Consider the following 21,773-nt stretch of genomic DNA (forward strand, 5'->3'; position numbering starts at 1 on the left):
CTGAAGGAACTGTCATATAGAAGACTAGAGGGAGGGAAGAGATAAAGGAGCCAGAGAGGATGAGAGAGCACAGTCATGATCTGCATCATTGGAAGGAATAATCATATCAAAGGACCTAGAAAAAGAACATCTTGTGACCAAATGGTGGCCCTGTGACATATCACCTTTGCTGTTCTTCTAGCTTGTTTTCCCCTTTGATGTTAGAAAGCACCAGTTGAATAGAATTCTTAAAAAAATTATTTTCTCTCAGTAAGCATATATTTAAATGCCTACTATGTACCAGGTACTATGTTAAGTGCTAAAGATAAAAAAAAATGCAAAAGGCAGTCACTATTCTTAAATTCTTTAATATCTTTGTCCTTTAACCTTGTGATAGACACATTTCCGCTTTTTGAAGGTAGACCCGACTCACTTCCATGCTTCCTATTTGTATGTACTTTGAAAACCTGGGTGTTGTCATATAGAAATTCAAGAATTACTGCTTAAAGGGCTTTTGGATTATGTTTGCAGTTTAGCCAATAGTAATGGCAAACAGCTAGGCAGCTAGATGGTTCAGTGGATAGAATGCTGGGCCTGAAGTCAGGAAGAACTGAGTTCAAATTTGACTTCACTTACCAGCAGTGTGACCCTGGACAAGTCACTTGTTTGCCTTAATCCAATGGAGGAGGAAAACTACTCCAATATCTTTGCCAAGAAAACTCAAGTGATAGTATGGTTCACAGGGTCACAACAAATCACAACAATGATGATTTATGAGCCATGGTTTCCTACAGGCTCTTTTCCCCATACCTTTCATGTGGGAAAAGATTTGGACAGACTTCACTGATAAACCTCTTTTGAAGGAGTACCAGACAAAAGTCAGGTAGGTGGCAAAGAGGATAGAGCCTACAGCCTGGAGTCAGGAAGCCCTGAGTTCAAATGCAGCCTCAAGCCTTCAAATGCAGCTGTGACCATGAGAAATTCACTTAACTGTTTGCCTCAGTTTTCTCAAAATGAAGTGGAAAAGGAAACATCAAACTATTCCAGTATCTTTGCCAAGAAAACCTCAGACAAGGTCATGAAGAGCAGGACAAGCCTGACTAACAGACAAGAGTGTCAAATCCCAGTCCAAATGCCACTTCTGTCACTAGTAGTGGCATTAGATAAACTATTGACTCTTTCCAGGGTTTCCTCAACTTATGTAAAAAGGGATTGAGACAATCCCTCAGTCTGACATTCTATAAATCTAAGTATTTTTCACTAATTGTTTCATGTATAGTTTCTATCATCTTACCAACTAAAATTTAAGTTCCTTTAGAGAATAGACCGCTTTATGTTTTCTCTGAAACCTGTTCAACACATAGCGAAGTACTTAATATAGAATAAATACTTGGTAAGAAGTTTCTCCTTTAACAGTGCCTACATTTCTGTAACTTCTCAACAATTTAGTCTTCAGAGGTGCCTAGAATATTGTCAGGTTAAGTGTTGTGCCACTTAACTTTTCATCCAGCCAAAGAATTGAACTTAGGACTTTCTGACTCCAAAAGCAGGCTTTTGATGCACTACACCATACTACCTTTTCAATACATACTATTGATTAGCTAATAATTGTTGGCTGACGAATCAAACCAAAGATGAAATCTAACTAAGTATTCTATTCTTGATGGGTCTTCTTGTGCACATTATCCCTCTATTGTATTCGAGGGGTCCTTTAGTTATAACTGAGGGGTTCAGTCTTTCAGAATTGAGAGGAGTGGATACCTCCCCTTCTCAAAGTGGGGTTCTGAGGAGACAGCTGATGTTTAAGGTTGGCTCAGAGAGAGGAGAGGGGCTTTGAAGATTTTCCCCCTTCTGCCTTCCCTGCTTAGCTAAGGCTGCTCTCCCAGATTCGCTCTTGTCCCTTGTCCTCCCTCCACTACTCCAAACCAAAGGGTCTCCCCCTTGATCTGTTCACTCACACTTGATTCACAGCTTAGGGAACAGATAACTATTTTAATGTCAACTCAATCAGGGGTTAACAAAGAATAACTAGCAGGGAAAGAATGGGAAAGGAAAGTGGGAAAAGGGGGTCTCTGTCTCTATCTAAAACCCTTTTCCCTCCCTCCTCGAGTCTGGGGGGAACTAGGGCCTTGGCAGCCTGAGGCCCCCTGAGAGAAAGTCAGGTTGACTCACCCTGGGTTTGGCCCCTTGGCCACAGTTCAGACACAGGGCAACAGGAGCTGAAGTAAAGTCAGAGAGAGATTTAAAATGTCTTTCTCAGGTTTCTTTTCAATAGTCTTTTCAACTAGGAAATGTTAGGGGGAAAAGATTTCCAGTCACCAGTAAGAAAAGTGAGTAACCCTCAAGAGAAAGTCTTTTTCAACCATCTCTCTTTGGCTTCTCCCCACTGAGAGACCAACTCCTCTACCAGCTAGACTTCTCCTCAAAATTCCAATCCCTTGGGCCACCCCCACCCCCCCAAGGTGATCAGTTTCACACACTCTTCAGCATGGCACTTTTTCTTTAGTCCTCTGTCACACTATTAGCTCTAATTTTTTTTAGTAACTCATTATAGATCTGTCATCCAGGAGCTTACCTTTTTTGAGACCTCTTTCTGTTACCAATTTGTGCCATACTTGGCCAGGAATGAGAAGGTAATGAGTTCCCTAATTTGACTACCTGCTGCATGAAGTAGTATTTGCTGTTATTTTTAAATTTACATCTTTCAAGTGCCACTCTTTGATTTTAGTATTCAGTAATGTGTTTAAACATTTCACTTTTGGGGACAGCTGGGTGGCTCAGTGGATTGAGTCAGGCCTAGAGATGAATGGTCCTAGGTTCAAATCTGGTATCAGATACTTCTCCTAGCTGTGACTCTGGGCAAGTCACTTACCTAGTCCTTTCCACTCTTCTCCCTTGAAACCAATCCACAATATTGATTCTAAGATAGAAAGTAAGGTTTTAAAAAAAAAGTTCACTTTTATCCCATCATTAGTCTTATAGATTCCTTAAGATTTAAAGCTGGAAGGTGCTTAAAAAGTCATGTGATCCAACCCTTAATTTTTAAAGAATTATTTGTTAGTCAATTCATGACTTTGACACTTTAGACTGGAGTCCTACTCTAGAAAGCATCTCCTAGAGCATACCATAAAAGTCCTTCCTAGACCTAATTACAGCAAATTCTTTAGAATATTTATATTACAAAATTGTGAACTTTATTTAATTTCAAATTTGAGAGCTTATCAACCCATCTTTTGGTCTTGCAGCTCCAAACATTAATATATTCATAAAGAAAATTAGCTTAGTAAATTGTGCTTGTTTGAGAATTTATTGTTTCCCAGTTAACTGGAACATTCTTTAACACGAGTCTTTCAAATAATGTTCTAGTAATTTATTTACAATCTTTTCAAGTGATTCTGTAAAACAAACAATTAGACTCCTTAAGACTGACAAGATATTTATTTTTTAACATTTAAATAGAAGCACATTTTATTTAAAAGTAACTCTACACTACTTTCTCATAAAAATATAAAAATAGTTTAATATCCATAGTTTACACTATATTGAAACAAAAATCAGGATATTTGACACTCTTTTCCCACAAATGTTGCACCCTACCCCAAAAAAGGGATTACATCACAGGATAAAATGACTGTCAACTGAATAAACTTCTCACAACAAATTGTTATCTACTAAGAAGTATAATTCTATATTTCATTTTTAACCTGCATCTTTCATGCTGGATTTCAACTACTGTATACATTCTGTCTATGTAAACATACTGAATTTATCCAACATAAACTCTTATATCAATGTAAGTACCATGTGAATTGTGCAACACAATAATTGCAAAAATAGTAAAGGGGAAGAATCTTCCTTTTGGGTATTTTGAAACTAAAAGGCAACTTATTTTGTCTTAAATTTCTGTTAAAAAAAAAAACCTCTATTTCATGTCCCCTTCCTTTACCTGCCAATCTTCTGGAATGGTAACTTTGTTAGGATCTTTTTTCAGATTTCATACACACAGACACACCCACCCACACGTATATAAGAAATACTTACATACATCCACATACATATACATTCAAGTATGTGTGTATGTATATATTCATTTAAGTGCTCAAACAAAATATTTAATTCAACCTTTCATGCAGCCACTCTTCTATTATCATATATTTTTATCAAAAGGCACCAAGATTAAACTAATTTCAGTTTTCTTTTCTTCTCCCTTTAGCTTACTCAAGATGATTGTTTACCTATCAGACAGTCTATCTCCAAAACAGTATGGCTCTGAGCATTTAAGGAATCAGAAGAAAATAAAAAATACCCTAGCAAGCTGAAAATTGTTGCCCACAAATAAAAATATCCACTAGATTAACACAGATCTCATTACAGTTCCTTTCTGACATTAAGTTAAAAAAAAAATCCCAGAAACAACAAACCCTCTGAGGATAAACTTAGAAATATAACACATTGTTAACAATGAGATGACACCCTCATAGTAGTAACACTGTATTCAATCTGATTAATATAGATAGTAATATTTAGGCAAAACCATTAGAAATTAATTGTTCCCATTTATTTTACAGGATCATCCTGAAAACAAGTGAAACAAGTGTTAGCTTATATAATACCAACATATAAACAAGGTATGGCATTTATATCACAAAGAGAAAAAGTGTACATATTTCATTACATAAATACCAGATTTACTGGATTTCAGCTTTGATTAAATTTAAAGATATGTTTTAAAGACAAAAAATAACACAAAATTCCCCTTAAAATAAAAAAACTACATCCATACTTTGTTATTAATAATCTTTATGCCCTTAAAATGTGAAACATTTAGAAAGCGTTGAATTCTTGAAATTTTGACCAGTTATTCCATTTGGCCACAACATATTCCAACTTCCCTTTTGAGAAATACATCAGCATTTGTCAATTCATCAGTTCTAAATGATCAGAGATGCTTAAAGCAATTCTATTTCTTTTTCTTCTTCTTTGGTGGCTCATCATCAGAGCTGCTATCTGTGCTAGAGCTGGTGCTGGAGGAAGAGCTGGAATCTGACTCAGAATCAGAGGAAGAGGAAGAACTAGTTGAGGAGGGTGATGAGGATGAAGTAGAAGAGGTTTCCTCAGTATCACTATCATCAGAGGAAGAAGAGGTGGAGGAGTCTTCACTCTCTGATGAAGAGTCACTGGCTGAACTTCCACTGCTACTGCTGCTGGAACTGGTAACACTCTTAGACCTAATAGATAATGAAAGTTAGTCTAAGGAGAAGCTACTATTATTTAAATATGCAAAAGAGTTCTTATAGGTTTAAGAAAAATAAGTCTTCTTTAGTATAGTGAAGCCTTACTGGGATGCTATCCCTGGATTTCTTGCCTTGAGATTGCTTTATACAGGATAATATTATCCCATATAGCCAAATCTCCTCTTGGTATTTCAAAAGTTAAGACTTTCAAAGATGGGAACGCAAGATGGGCTTACCTCATAATGAATTCTTCTATACTTAAGAGTAATAGTAATGTTCCAATGTATTAAAAAGGTTAATTTTGTGTCTAAACCTTATAAAATAAATATTTAACATTCTTAGAGTTAAGTACTTCAGAATACAAGGAAACTGATTATACACAACTTTATGCTTTTTCTCACAACTGAAACAAGCAAGCTTTCTACTATCCCAAACTAAAAATTTCTATTCTTTCCAGATACAAAGGAATAGGAAACAGTGAAAAATAGAAAGAAAAGGAAAAAGTAGACAGAAAAAAAGATGATAAGGAGAAGAGCAGGTCTAAAGATGTTCTAGTGCTGAATCACAAACTACCTTACAGATCTCTAACATTTAAATGTGACTACTATTTCTAGTCATTTGCTCTCTCTTTCTCCAATCACTAAAATATAGTCCCCATACAATGTTCCTAAAGCCACACATACCTTTTTTTCTTGGACTTTTTTTCTATATTAGTTTCTCCAATGCTAGTGATAAACATTGGGGGTAAGGGGAAGGGAAGAGAGAGAGAAAAATTCCCATTAATAAATGGTTACAAACATACATATGCAAATAACCCCTTATTAGCCCCAAAACTGACATTTACATTAGAGAAAAACAGTTGTGTAGTCAGAAAACAAGATATTTTGTTATAATTGAGTAGAAATTTTCTATTGTTGGTTGTGGAAAAAAGTAGTATTAGAAAAGAATTTATGAACAGAAAAAAAAGATGGAAATGGAATAATATGGGGGAAAAATAAGTCATGGGACAAAAGAGTGAAAGATAACTAATGGATAATGCAAGGGATGAAATGATCCCCTCAAAATATAAAAATAAAACCTACATACAGAAAGGCCTATAATACCATGGGTAGATACTCTGTTGAGGATTTATGAGAGAACATGAATAAAAATTGCGCAGCATGAGAAAGTATGCATAATTACAATTTCTACTGATGGAAGAAACACCCATATATCAGTGAAATCACAGATTCACTGAAGTCTTGAATTAAGACTATACATAATATAGTCATCTATTCAACTATTATAGTAGGTTAGGGTTTGTCATTTGAACAGTCAAATTCTTTACAGTGTTATGCATGTCAGTGACTAAGGTAACCAAAGTCTTGATACAGACGAAGTAAACTGTTTTATATACAGCAGTTTATAAGCAGGCCAAAACAAGACTGTAATTTTTGAGTTAGCACTGGCCTGCTGTTAAAATATTATAAAACTTAAAGAGTAAAAATGCTACCTTTCAGTTAAGACCACTCATACATTTTCTATGAGTTGCGAGTGTCAGTAAGTGCATGTAAGTGAAAAAGATATATCGCTGGCCTATATAATCACTTGGTTCTAAAACCAGAAACTTGATATGCCAAGCTCTTCTGATGGTTTTTTTTTTTGCCAAATATGTAGCATATACAATAGGTAAATTTTTAACAGAAATAACAAATGACCTATTGATATCTTTCCTACCCTGACAAAAATAAAGTTTGAAAGTTATACAAGTATTATAATGCTATCGTGCTGTTTATATTTTAAATTTTTTATTCTGGCTTATCTACAACTAATACATAATGGTTTCTTGCTAACTTCCTAAAACTTCTATTATGCCATTAAATGAGTTTAAGATCTTTAAGGAAATCAAGATCAAATGTAGTAACCAAATGAAATTTATTATTTGTTGTACTGCCATGTCGAGAGTAAAATGAGATCCACACGCATTTATCAAGATTCAAGATAGACACATTCATCATTTTGTCATCATTTTTTTTAGTAGTTATAGCCACTATCTATTGAGCCTACATATAAAAAGGCACCTATAAGGTTTTTAAGACAGCTATTTCTTTTAAGGTATTTCCATCTGTGCTGTGAAAAATATTCCAACAAAATAAAACCTCCAGTGAGTCTGATTATCTACCTACTATTTTATTCTTTAAAATTTGAGCCTAGGGCCAATGACATTTTGCTGCTGCAAAGAGTTCACAAGTATCCTACTCATAATCTTCACTAAATAGAAAAAAATCTTCACTAAATAGGAAAAAAAGACTCAAATGCATATCTTAGCTTTTCTATACATTCCTGATTTCATAGGAATTCTAATGTTAAATCTAGGGAAGGTACGCTAACAGAAGAAAATAAATTTCTTCTTTTTATCATCATATAAATGACCAGGTAAACTTACCTTTGTTGTAATAATAATCTGTTTTCTTTTTCTTTTAAAGCTTTCTTAAGTTCTGCTGTTCTTGAAGGTCTATGCAAGTATTTTCTTTTTCCTGTGCATTCATATGTCCAATGTCCAAATTCTAAACATTTCTGACATCTCACATGTTGCTTATTTGCTTCCCTACAAAAGCAATACATATAAGAACAGCAATAAGATTTGGCTTACAAATATCACACAACCTACCGTTAAATATAAGTAATAAGAAATTTTAAAAAACATATTTTTAGTTTCTAACTTTAAAAAGCTTCATCTTGGATTCAACTATTTGTGCTGTCTTAACAAGGTCAGGAATAATTTTCAAATAGAATTTTTTTGGAAAAAAAGGGGAAGCATTACAATATGAGATACTTGGTCTTCCTTTCTACTGAAATATGCTAGGAGAAAAAAGAATATTAAATTACCTATGACACCAGATTAATAAAGCATAGATGGTATATGGTAGGATTTTAATTTATTAATTTCTCCCAGGCTGCTCAGACTTCCAAAAGTTTATGTGTGGATCCTGAGTTAAAGACTGTCTCAGGTGATGAACAATGAGCAAAACAGTTAAATGTGATACATTATTCATAAATACTAAAGGAAAACCTACCTTTTATCTGGTTCATATTCATATTGACATTCTCACTATAAATGAAACCAGAAGACAAAAAATAAGTTGCAGCTAAATGGAAGAGTGGCTCACAGGTTTTCCTTGGAGACGAATAAAGGAGTTTGTGGAGTTGGTTTCATTATGTGCCCAAGGGCAACAAGAAACATCAGTTCTGGTGAACTCAATCATATAATGCTTATAGTTAAGAATAAGCAAAAAGACCACCATGAAGATAACTGTATCTAATCTAATGTACTAACCTCTACAGCAGAGGACGTAATAGTTAAATTCTCTGAGGAACTTGACATGATCTTCTAAACCAAATCTACATATATTCTGATACTCAGGTGACTTCAATGTTAACATGAGCATGGAGTGATGGAAAATGTTAGAAAACTTAGTTCATCATTAAAAATTTAAAGTGGTCAGAGGCTTGTAGAAAATTAAAAGCCTTGTGCCAATATATCATAAATTTCTTCAAGAAGAGAACCAAAAGGTAATGGAGACAGCAAACAATGGCCACTATCATATTTTAGAAAGGTTATAATTTCAAAGGTTATCACAAGGGAATCATTTCAAAGTGAGCAGTCAATGAGGCAGTCAGATTGGTTGAAAAACAGGTAAAAAATATGACCAAATTTGAACAAATAACCAAAATGAGAAAAAAAAATCCAATTACAATAGCTCCAGGGGCAGCTGGGTGGCTCAGTGGATTGAAAGCCAGGCCTAGAGACGGGAGGTCCTGGGTTCAAATAGGAGACCTCTGATACTTCCTAGCTATGTGACCCTGGGCAGGTCACTTAACTCCTATTGCCTATTCTTTACCACTCTTCTGACTTGGCACCAATACACAGTATTGATGGAAGGTAAGGGTTTAAAAAAATAAATTAGGTATAAAATAGCTCCAATCTGGCATACATAAGCTAATAATTTTGAAAAAGAATAAAAATAGACAAGACATCCCTGTGATTATTATAATTTCTTATGGAAATTTAGCCATTGACACCTGAGTTGGAAAATTCCTATTTTTTTATTTTAGAGGAGCTCTATTACATGGCAACATTAATTCATAGTACAAACTTTATTAAGTAAGATGACAAAAGATTAAGAGTTTCACTAACACTGAGTGGAAAACAAACTGGCATAAAATGAAAAAGATCTGCTGACATTTTTTATCTATACTTATCATCAATGAGAATAATCACATTTGGCTAGTTAATACTTCACTACTTGATAGAGAGGCAACACTAGATCAAATTCATAGAGGAGACATCTGTGTCAAAAGCAACATAATTTTAAAGGAACTCTGAGATTGCCTTTCAAGATAATTCAAAGAGGAATATTCCCTATAATGGAAAAGATTATAGATGGTATAACTAAAAAAGGTGACTGAACAGACCTTTTAAGATCGCAAATCATTCAAATGCAAGAGAACTCAAGGATCATTTAGTCTTCCTCCTTCATTTTAGGGATGAAGAAACTAAAAATTAGAAAAGTTAAGTGACTTGCCCAAGGCCATACAAATACCAAGTGGCATAGCCAGGATTTAAACACAGGTTTTTTTGTCTCCAAATCCAGCATTCCCATGGCTAAAGTACACATCTCTGTTGTATTGATGAACACAAAAAAGGATGAGTGATGTCCAGCTGATTCTCTACAACAGATCACATTTTCATAGGTACACATCTAACAACCATTATCACTTATTAGAGATACAAAGGCCAAAAATAAAATTTAAAACCTCCTATTCTCAAAGAGTCTATTGGAGGTATACAACATGTATACAAAAAATTATATAATACAACATAATTTGAGAAGGAAAAAAGCACTACCATCCAAAGGAAGACGATTATAGGGAAGTCTTCAGTCAAATCAGTCAACCAGAATTAAGTGCCTACTATATATATATATATATATATATATATATATATATATATATCAGGCACTGTGCTAAGCACTAGGGAAAGGAAGAAAGGGAAAAAAAATAAAACAAGTCCCTACTTTTAAGGAGCTCACAATCTCATGGAGGAGACAACATGTATAAAACTATGTACACACACACACAGACACACACAGACACACACAGACACACACACACACACACACACACACACACACACAGAGCACATATGCATATGCTTCTTGGGAAGAGGCAGAACCTGAGATGAGACTAAGGAGATAAGGACTCAGAAAGACACAGAGCTGAGGTGAAAGAAGTGTAAAGAATACAATAGCACCCTTTATTTTTTGTTGCTTCTGCGTGTGTAAACTATACATATAAATTTGGCTAAGCTCTTCTAAAAAGGCAACTATTGTGCATCTGTGAAAATAATATAAGATACTTTAATAGATGCCACCACTGAGAGAATTATTCAATGCTTCTGATAATAAATATCAATTGAGGCATAAAATAGGAGTATGCCTGCCAAATTTGTTCACAATCACAAGGAAATTCTTGGCAGAATCTGTATGAAACTCCCAATTGATGGTGACATTTCCCCCATGTTTTCCTTGTTTACAACTAATTATCCTTAACTAAGCAAGTATTAGAAATCTAGAGTCTCCTCAATGAGATTTACATCATTCAAAAAAAGAATAGTCTAATAATTTAAAGGGAAAATTCAAATAAGTGAAGAATGTCATAGCCATGATTGTAACATGCAGTTGGATGGGCAGTCAATTAAATAAGTCCATTAGTACATGAATTGCACAAATGGAACTAGTAGTCTGTATTGCATTTAAGACCCTATATAGTGCTTTCAGTGATCTTAACTATGAAAGCCTATATTTTAACACTAGTATTCTCTTGATATTGCTCTATGGTTGTAAATCAACCACAACAATGATATCAAGAATCAAAATTACAAGTCACCCAAGGTTAATGGAAAGATATATTGCATATCTGTATTCCCAGAACCTACCATACTTCCTTGAATGTAGTAGGTGCTTCATAAATGTTTGCTGAATCGAACTGTAGACAAAACAAGGCTGCAATACTTTACTAATGATAACCTGTGTGCAAGAAGTGACATAAAATATATCACCAAGAACAAGCAGGAATAGCTAGAGAAAGAGGTGGGCCTATATAATACATGGAAAGTAGATAGGATAGCATTCATACCCATCAACTCTTACTAAACCTATAGAAGTTTCTAACAGAATAAATCTTTTGCAGAGAATTTACAGAAGAACCCTGACATATGTGTGAATTCCCACATTAATAATCTCATGAATCCACTTAAATATTTAAGCTTAAATATTTTTCTTTATTAGATGGGGCAAGCTTCTCAAAGAATACAAACTGACATTTTCTCCATCTCTCATTCCTAATTTGCTCTAAGTCAATCAAAAATCTCTCTTCCCAATTAATATAAATTCATTATTTAATGGCATAGGGTCAGAAGAAACCTCCAAACCAATTTTTTACATCTAATGCTTACAGGATTTAAAACAGATTCCAAAGGATGCTTAAAAGTAGAATTATAAAGAATTAACAAGTTATCAGAAAACTAAATGGATATAAAATTATTATTTTTAAAAACCTCTTAAAAGATTAATACAATGTTAGTTGGATTGTGAATTTGTCTAATCTAATTTGGAATTATGCTATAAAAGAGACTAGAATGTCCATACCCATTGACCCAGAGATTCTATCACTACTAATCTACAAGGAGGTCAAAAGAAAAAAAGGTTCTACATACACCAAAATACCTATAGTAATGTGGTTAGAAATAGTAAAGAACTAAAAATAAAAGAGATCCCCATCAATTGAGGAATAGCCAAGTAAATTTTGGCACATGAATGGCATATACTTTGACCTAAGAAATAACGAAAGTGAAGAACACAGAAAGTCATAATAATTAATAAGTAAAACCAAGAAAAACTATATACAGACTGACCAGAGGAATATAAACAAAAAGAATCAAAAAAACTCAACTCTGAAACCGAATGCTGGAATCTTAATAAAGGCTTGGCCTTGAAGAAATGGAAGAAAATTCACTGCCCTCCTTTCTTTTCAGAAGTGGGAGAGTAAAAGTGTAGAACATTGCATATACTATTAAGATTCTGCTGATATGCTGGTCAGGTAGGCTAAACTCCCCCCCCCCCCTTTTTTAAATTCTTTGTTACAAGGGAACCTCTCTCTAGGAATGAGAGTGGAGTGGACAAGAATATATTTGGGCAACAATGATAATGCAGAAACTAAAGCTATCAAAAACATTTTTAAAAAAAGAAAAAAAAAAGATCCTCTTCTTAGTTCCTTATATTGAATTAAAGAACCCAGGCACAATGTATTTTTGTTTTGTTCAACTTTAAACAATCACAGTATTGACTGAATAGAATCCACTTTTTAAAAAGGTGATAGTGAATGTCTTTTGATAGGGAAAACTATTTTTTAAATGTATAAGCTGTACAGAGCTTTCAGAATTCTCAAACTATTTCCTGATCACCTCCATCTTCCCTCCCAAATCCTCATCTTTTTAACTCCATTAACTTCTAAATATTATATAGTTATAAACCACAGAATTCTACTAGTTTGGAAAATTGAAAATGTAGGTGACCCAAAGGGAAATAGATGTGAACTAAACTCAAGTACAAACATGCTCAAACCTGTTCAGGTCTTCGCCATCTTTTTTTAAAACAACTTTTGCTTAATCCTGCCAAGCCCTCAAGCAACTTTCTAGATCTCTTCCTACCTTTTCCAGCCAAATTCCTAGAAAAAATAATTTACATTCAATTCCTTCACTCTCTCCTAGGTTCTCAACTACTTACAATGTGGCTTCCACCCTGACACTTGACAAAATTTATGCTCAATTTTACTGATGCCTTTTCATTTCTCAATAATTTTCATCCTGCACTAAAAAAAATTTCCTTTATAACAAAGGGCAGTTAAGCAAAACAAATCTACACATTGGCCAAGTTTGAAACAGTATGGATTATTCTACACTCATAATCTATCTGCTGCCTCTCTACAGAAACATGAGGTAAATTTTATCATTAATTTTCTGGAGTCAAAATTTTACCAGTGATCTCTTAATTGCTAAAATCAATGTCCTTTTCTTAGTTCTCATTCTCCTTGATCTAGCTACTGCTTTTGGCTCTGTTAACCATCTCCTCCCCTAGCACTCCTTTTTCTTAATTCTCCTCCTACTTGTTTAATTTCTCCTTCTATGAGGATTAATTATCTGCCTCCTGCCCCAACACAAGGTCTCCCAAGGCTCTACAACTGGCCCCTCTTCTGTACTCTCTCTTGAAAAATTGATCATTTCCTGTAAATTTAATGATCACTTCTATACAATTAATTCCCAAATCTATATAACCAGACCTAATCTCTCTTCTGAACATCTTCCGAATATCATGTTGGCATCTCAAACTCAATATATCTAGAACATAACATTCTTTAACAGGAGTTTATAATAATAAACCGATCCCTCTCCTGAAATCCCTGTTTTTATTGAGGGCACTACTATTCTCCCAAACATTCAGATTTATGACCTTTCCCTTGTTCTTTCCTCATTCTCATTCTTCACATCCAATCAGTTAACACCACAACCTCTTATATCTACTACCTCCCTTCACCCATCCAGTGACTAACCTACTTTAAGCCCTCTGACAATGTAGCCTCCTAATTGGGGTCCCTAGTTTTAATATTTACTCTCTCCCATCCACAACTGCCAAAATAATTTTTCTAAGGCATAAATCTATCCATGTTATCTTCATGCTCAAAAACCTCCTGAAACTCTTCATTGCCTTTAAAATAAAAATTTTTCACCCTGGTATTTAAGGCTTTCCACAAACTTTCTCCAAATTAATTTCTCATTCTTTTCTTACTCCTCTTCACAACCTATGTTTTAGCCAAATTAGACTTCTTAGAACTTGAGATTCCAGTTTCTGACCACATTCATTTGTAAAAACTATACCCCATACTACTGAAAGTCACTTCCTCATCTTCACTTCTCAGAATCTTTCCCTCCTTGAATAATACCTTATCAGTAAAATCTTCCCTGAGTCCTCCAGCTGTTTATTCCTTTTCTTTCATCAAATTAGCTTGTATTTCCCTTCAGGTTAAGTTCCTCAAGGGCTTTTTACTTTATTTTAAAATTTTCTTTATTTTATTCCAGTAACAAATCTACACATAAGTTTTCCAAGGTTACATGATTCATGTTGTCTTTCTCCCCTCTCCTGTAGTTGACAAGCAATTCTACTGGATTTTACATGTATTATCACTCAAAACCTATTTCCATATTGTTCATTATTGTAAAAGAGCAATCTTTTAAAACGAAAACCCCAAATAAACAAGTGATAAATCATGTTTTCTTTTGCATTTCTACTCCAACAGTTCTTTCTCCGGATGTGGATAGCATTCTTTTCATAAGTCTCCTTGAGGGCTTTAAAAAAAAATTTCTAATACTAAATGTGCAGTGCCTTGCACATTTTAGGCATTAATAAATATTTAAAAGGAAAAGGTTTTCGGAAATTGATTTTGCCAACGAAGTCTTGCACACAAAAAATGCCATGAAAACATTATCAAGGAAACATAAAAGGAACAGCACAACTAAAGTTGAGAGAGAAATAAACCCAAATATAAAAAGATCTAGAGGAAAGCTTCTATTACATTAGATAGATCCTCAATAGAATATATGTGGAAGACACAGACAGGAATCTTTAAAGGAAGTCAGTAAAAGGAAGAAGGGCAAGTTATGTCAAGAGAGCAAGGGATGCCTGATATACTCCACAGTATCCATGAATCAACAAGAGATTTAAGGAAGGCCTCAATATATTTGGTGGACCTCATATAAATTATAGGAGGGCATAGATAAGTGGTACATGAGAAGACATTAATAGGTTGTGATCTGCATTACTGGAGGTTACCTACCTCAAGTGATCACAAACCCATCAAAATATTAAACTACAGGTAAAAATTATTCAGGAAAAGAAGATATGTGATCTGCTCTGGTGGAGGGAGTACCAACATGAGAAGAAATCTTAAGAAGAAATTTTAAATTTAAGAATGAAGAAGTTTTAAAAGTTTCAAAGTTTTCATGAAATTTCCTAAAATTTTATTCCTTCTTCCTCTGAAATAACCTTTTATCAATGGAACCCACTTAACCTATAAAATTCCATATCCCATCAGGCTAATCCCATACAAGCCAAATTCATATCTGGGTTAAAATAGTTACTCAAATTGTTGTGCTTGTATGGCTTGCCTTCTCATCTTTCTTTCTTTCTACCAATCTAAATTCTATTTCCCCCCAAAAGCTTAGTGAAGGACCCAATGTTTCCATTCTAACTAAAAAAATATTTTTATTTCCTAAATTCCTGTGGTGTATAACTGAACTATACAATCATTTGATAATATACAATTTACTTAATAACTTTTGATGTTTGTCTTGTTGACCCTAGAGCGTTAATAGCACCTAAAATTGAGTTTAGCATACAACAGAATTTTAACTACCTGGCCCAACAAATTGATTTGTTTGCTTGGATTTTTCTATAGAAAAGTACAAGTTCTGTTTCAGTAAAAAAATACAAACTGTAGTGCTGGCCAAGAAAAAGGCCCTAGCTGGCTGCCTGCCCTATATGATGCTATTATAAATTTTAAGTTTCCTTTCAAGTAATTATATGATTACCACAATAAATGTGAACCTGTGTTATGTTACAATAATGCAAGCCAAAAGAACACTGTATAAGAGTCTAGTTTTTTATAAGATGGTCTCAAAAATACTAGGATCCAATATTCATGATTTCTTATCCTTTCCCTTAATAAATGCTTGCTAACTTAACTTTTGTGACTCATGTGTCCTTTAATTAAAAAACAAAAAAGGACTTATTTCCAAGTTAAAGTTCCAATCCAAGTTTTAAAAGGATAGAGTAAATAAAGCAGGAATACATGTTTACTTATTTTAATTCCAAATAAGTATTATTTGTAAATTTTTTGCCATGAAAAATTGATAAAATTTTTTTCAACAGGTACAACTTTGTAATTATGTATATTTCTTTGTACCTACATAATGAAAACCAAAAACCAAAAAGCCTCAAAAAAATAAATTTAATGAGAATATTTACAGTTGTAAAAAATGTAATAAAAGAAAATAGTTGTGTTTACAAGCAAGTTTTTTTGTCTTGGTTTTAATAGTAAAACTTTCTAATAGTCTATAATTTACATAATAATCAGAATACTTATGTTTGCTTTTCTATCCTTTAGAATGGGACTCCAAGGATCTACAAATTATTTTCTGGGTTTACTGAACGGATATTTGTTATTTCCAATTATTATATCCTTTTGTTTAGTGGTTTTTCGGTCGTGTCAGACTCTTCCTGACCCCTTATATTTTACTTACTATTTAATTCTAGAATCTTCAATACATTTGCTTTTGGAATGCATCAACTGGGTAATTGAAACTAATACAATCTTCATGTAATTTTCCCAATTGAAAAAAGGTCTCTAAATTAGGTTTTCATCAACTACTAGAAAGTGAGAGAAAAAAACGATGAGAAGTTTTTAATCTGTACATTAGAGCCAACAGTAGTGATGGCAGGGGTGTAAAAAGAAACTTCGATTTCAGTAACAACCGAAGACTTTTTCCTGTCCTTGTTTTCTTAAACGACCTGGATATTCCTTCGTTTGCTAAAGGGAGGCCTCCCGAGCTTCGCCTCCCTAAATTGCCTGCCGGGGGCTCTCCCACGTATGCCAGTCTCCCTCTCCCTAAGGCCCACAACATCCAGGCTGTCCATTCACTGCCCCTCAACCCAAGACAGAGGGCCCCTAGTTCCCAGAGACGTTTAGGGGCCCTCAAAAAAAGTCAGCAAAGCTATGGGAAAAAGAATGAAGAAATCCCTAAGCCGCAGGGGACCCTCACTTACGCCTGCCTCCGGGCGATAAGTCGGTGCATGGGAGTCGCCATCTTAGCGAGAACCGGGACCACAGCAATGCATCCTGGGAAGAATCCCCTAGGTGGAAATAGAACTCGTTGGAGGCCATAGAGACGGGAATAGCTACGGCTAGAGAGGCAGGCAGGTCTTCTCCCAATGGTGGACGCCATCTTCCTTCGGGGCCTGGGAGGACTCGATCATCGCGGATATTTTCGGCCGGAGCCCTCCGGAAAGAGACAGACGGCCAATCCAGACTCCCAGATTCAGGATCATGAGCAGTGTTGCCCTTCCCTGTAGGGAGAAGAGAATGAGAAGATATTGGATGGATCCGAGAAGTGAAAACCAGAGCTGCCATCACTTGCCCCTGAAGGAGGGGGAAGTGGGCGGGACATCTGGGGCAAGGGGCGTGCCCTGCCTTCCCTCCCTCTGGGGGGCGTGTCCTGCGCGTTCTCCAGCTCCTGGGGGCGTGTCCTATTTACCCCGGCCTCTTGCCTCAGTTCTGGAGGTCCTTCGGTTTCCTCCTCCACCCCAGGGTATTCAGTAGTCCCTTAGACCCTGAGGCGTCTCTTGTATCCCAGCTCCCAGGGTTCAAGGCGTGATGAAGTGTTCCACGGAATTCCAAAAGCAACGTAGCTAGTGGGAAATGGGGAGGAGCTCAGTCTTATATGCCCTGCCCTTTTCTCAGATCTCTCTTTTTTGGGTTCCTACCCCAGGGCTATATCCTGACAATATTTTGGTGGGGCAATTGCCTAATCAGTTTTGCATATTTCTCCTTCTTTATGCTCTTCCTTTCTCAACCCTCCTCCTCCCGTACTGGGGTGTATTCAATCTCTCCATCTTCTATACTTTATTTTTTTTAAACCCTTATTCTCATAGAATCCATACTATTTGTTGGTTCTAAAACAGAAGAGTGGTAATGACTAGGCAATGGCTAGGCAATGGGGGTTAAGTGACCTGACCAAGGTCAGACCACTAAGTAGTGTCAGAGTATCAACAAATTATTTTTTTCTGGGGGGAAACTGGGTAGCTCAGTGGATTGAGTATCAGCCCAGAGACAGGAGATCCTGGGTTCAAATGTGGTTTCAGACACTTCTTAGCTGTGTGACCCTGGGCATGTCACTTAACCCCCATTGTCTAGCCCGTACCATTCTTCTGCCTTAGAACCAATACCAAGCATTGATTCTAAGATGAAAGGTAAGGGTTCAAAATATATTTTTTTTCTGGGTTTGAACCCAGGACCTGGTTCTCCATCCACTGAGCCACCTAGCTACTCCTGCTTATCCTATTATTTTAATATGAGTTATTACACTCAAGATAAAATAGGCATGTTGCCACCCTTCTCATCTTCCCCTCCCCTTCCTACTTCCTGAGAGAAAAAAAATTTTAATTTTTCAAAAGGACTGAGGTAAGAAGAAAGAGGAAGACAACATTGAATGTTTTTTACTTTCTCATATACACCACCATGGCCTCTGATCCAACCATTCAATCAATCTTGTTGGTCCAGGGATCCTAAGATCCTCCTGAAGAGTAATTTCTCCCTCCTAATTTCATTTCAGGCCCAGTGCACTGAAAGAGTGCTGGGCCTGGTGTTAGGAAAAACTGAGTTCAAATCTGACTTCGGACAAATCCTAGCTATGTGATCTTGGACAAGTCATTTAACCCTATTTGCCTCTGTGTCCTCATATGTAAAATGAGCTGAAGAATGAAATTGGTGAACAACTCCAGGATCTTTGAAAAGAAAAAACAAACAAACAATAAATGGGGTCACCAAGAGTAAGACAACAGCAAATAGATTTGGTCAGTAAATATAAAGGCAAGGCCAGAAGACAATTTAATTAACATCAGCTAGTGGGGATTTAACAGGTGGCTAGCAACTTCTCAGAATGGAATAAAATATACACATATATGGGATTTTACACAACATAAGGAACCTATCAGATGAAGCTACTCACTTATTTCTGAGGTGGAGTAATAGAGACAGTATGCTGGGTAATTATTTTTTCCAAGATGGGGAAGAACATCTTAATTTTTGAGTAACATTGGTATAGCCCCAGATCATAGGGGTGTTTAACTATAATTAATCTCATCAGACCATCAGAATAACTGTGATATTGAAATCACTTTAAAAGACTGATATATATTAATTTAGGTCATCAAGGAATTCACGTATGTAATTCCTAAATGCAACACTCAAGTCAGCTGCCAAATTTTTATGGTGTTTTAATTACAACAGGAGGAAGAAAGTATGAGAGAGAAAGAGAGAGAGAGAGAGAGAGAGAGAGAGAGAGAGAGAGAGAGAGAGAGAGAGAGAGAGAGAGAGAGGGAAAAGGGAGAGAAGGAAAGAAGTTTAACTCAGAACCATTCTGGCACAGGCTGAGCCAAAGCAGGCATTAAGGCCTTGGATAGCCAAGGCAGGGAAAGTGATCAGTCCTTATCACTCATGTGATCAATCTGAAGGAAGGAAGTCCTCGGAGCTCCTCCAACCCCAAGCACCAGCCTCGAACTCAACTCTAGCCCCCCTCACAGGAAGTCCTGAGCATTCCAGAGGCTGTTCTCTACCTCACTTCCTGCATCTCACATGTTCACATGTACCAATGGTGGCTTTAGCTTGACCTAGGACTGCCCAGAGGTCTGTCCTTTTTTTGCACATGTCTGTTGAAGGCCATATTCTCAAATAATTAAATCTTGAGTTTGCTGCAGCCCTTCCTAATCTTGTTACCCTGAGGTGGGTGGAGAATGTAGTTTCCAAGACCTGATTCTATTATTTCAAGTATCTCTATTGTTATTAATCAGGAAATAGCTAAATCCGATCTTCTAAAGAATGGTCTGAATAGGGTGGAGTAGTTTTGAAATTCACAATCCTACCTGAGGCCCAAGGAAGACTAGTCTCTCCATTGGGTCTTGTAAACATACCAGCTATGAAATTACAATAGTTAGAGATAAGGGGAAAATAGGAGAGATAGATAGAGAGAGACAACAAAAACAATGTTTTGCTGGGTGCATTGACAAAAGCCAATTAGGAGGCAGTCCCCTTTGGCAGAAGAGTGTATATTCATAAGAAATTCAATCAACCTTCAGTTCAATCAACCACACCCCAAGGTTCATTCTTGATCTTGATGTAATATAGGTCTTCTTCCATCTTTCTGCAACAGTTCATTCTCTGGATTTAGGAGTTAGTAAGCTTCTTCCTTGAAGATCTTTCTCAAACAAACAAAAAAAAACCCTTCAAAATCTTGTATTTTTATTAAAATACAATCCCTACCCCATGAAGTGGGTTTAAAAAAATCATCTAGTTTGTCTCAGGGTAAATTGTTGAGTTATGGGGGTGTATGAGTCAGATGTTAAAAGAATTCAAAAACAATAAAAACAAAACAAATAAACAAAATATATAAAAAGGGAAAAATATGGAAGAAAGTTAAACTTTTGGGAGAAAGGGAAGAAAAAAAATTCAAAAACAGAATCAAAATACCAAAATCTATGTATATACAATGTTCAGTAAGCAAAAATAAATTCATAAAAGGCCCTTGTACAGTTCCATTTTAAAGTAATTTCTATCCCACAAGTCTATAGGGCAGAATGCGGTAATATTTCACTTACCCATTTGCAACCAAGACTACAGGAAGTTGCCATACTATAAGAAGGAAAGGAACTGGAATTCTATTTTGTAGGGAAGTGTCATTCCCTGGTCTGACTTTTTTCATTCTCAAGGATATAGGGAGCCAGCATGAGAGTCAAATTTTTGAACTTGTATGACTACTTCATAAAGAGTGTAGATACAAGGAAGTCCTATGACTTAATGTATGTCAAGTGTCGCAACCTCGAGTCCACTTTAGTATTTCCTGTGTGCTCTTTTGGCACTATTCAGGTTAAGTCTGTGCTCCTTGTTTTTATCCCATTTCCTGGAATCAGACACAAACATTAATCATAGTCCCATAACATTTTATCAATAAATGGTAGATTTCCACAGTCTAAAGCTGTTTAGGTATGTATTAATAATATATCAAGTATGTATATTTAAACTTATATTACTGCAGAGAGAGAGAAAAAAAATTTAATTGTATGTACCTTTTGTACAAGAAATGAGGACAGGGGGGGAAATCAAATATTCAAAAGAAAAGCAATAATAAAAAAATAAGGGAAAGAGAAGAAAAAAATCAGGAATTCAATGTGTTTTTGAAAAATAGTATCCATATGTCAATAGATTATTATATTCAATGCATGTAATAGGATACAGTCAATAACTCTCAACAGAAGATGCTCTCTTTACATGTGAGCAATGAATCCAAGAGTCCTTCTCTCCAACCTTTATAGATGTTGGAGTAGTTAACAATATTTGGAATGGTCTTTCCCAGGAAGGCTGAGTTGCTCCAGGACACTGGAAATTCTTAATATACACCTTGTCTCCTGGGTTCAGGTTGTGAAGTGAAAGTCTAGTGGTCCGGCTTGTACTGCAGTTCCAGATTCATGGAGTTCATGCAGTTTATGCTGTAATTCCTGTATATAGGAAGCAATAGTAATATCTCCCCCAATAGTGATGTATATGCCAGGGAGAAAGGCTTAGCCTATATAGGCAGATGTACAAAAAGCATATCAAATGGTGAGATATGTAAGCCTTCTCTAGGACTGCTTCTAA

General features: G+C 35.6%; 1 protein-coding gene across 1 annotated transcript; it reads right to left on the minus strand.

The window, feature by feature from the left end:
• Positions 1–3,267: 3,267 nt before the first annotated feature.
• On the minus strand, positions 3,268–17,565 carry ZCCHC10 (zinc finger CCHC-type containing 10). The gene is made up of 4 exons (XM_001366323.4): positions 17,132–17,565; positions 7,639–7,800; positions 5,897–5,938; positions 3,268–5,207 (listed from the first exon to the last, which is right to left on the minus strand). The coding sequence occupies exons 1-4, from the start codon at positions 17,308–17,310 to the stop codon at positions 4,940–4,942; spliced, it is 651 nt and encodes a 216-aa protein (XP_001366360.2). The 5' UTR covers positions 17,311–17,565; the 3' UTR covers positions 3,268–4,939.
• Between the last annotated feature and the right edge of the window lie 4,208 nt (positions 17,566–21,773).

This window comes from Monodelphis domestica, chromosome 1 (genome assembly GCF_027887165.1).
Source record: "Monodelphis domestica isolate mMonDom1 chromosome 1, mMonDom1.pri, whole genome shotgun sequence".
In the NCBI taxonomy this organism is placed as follows: domain Eukaryota; kingdom Metazoa; phylum Chordata; class Mammalia; order Didelphimorphia; family Didelphidae; genus Monodelphis; species Monodelphis domestica.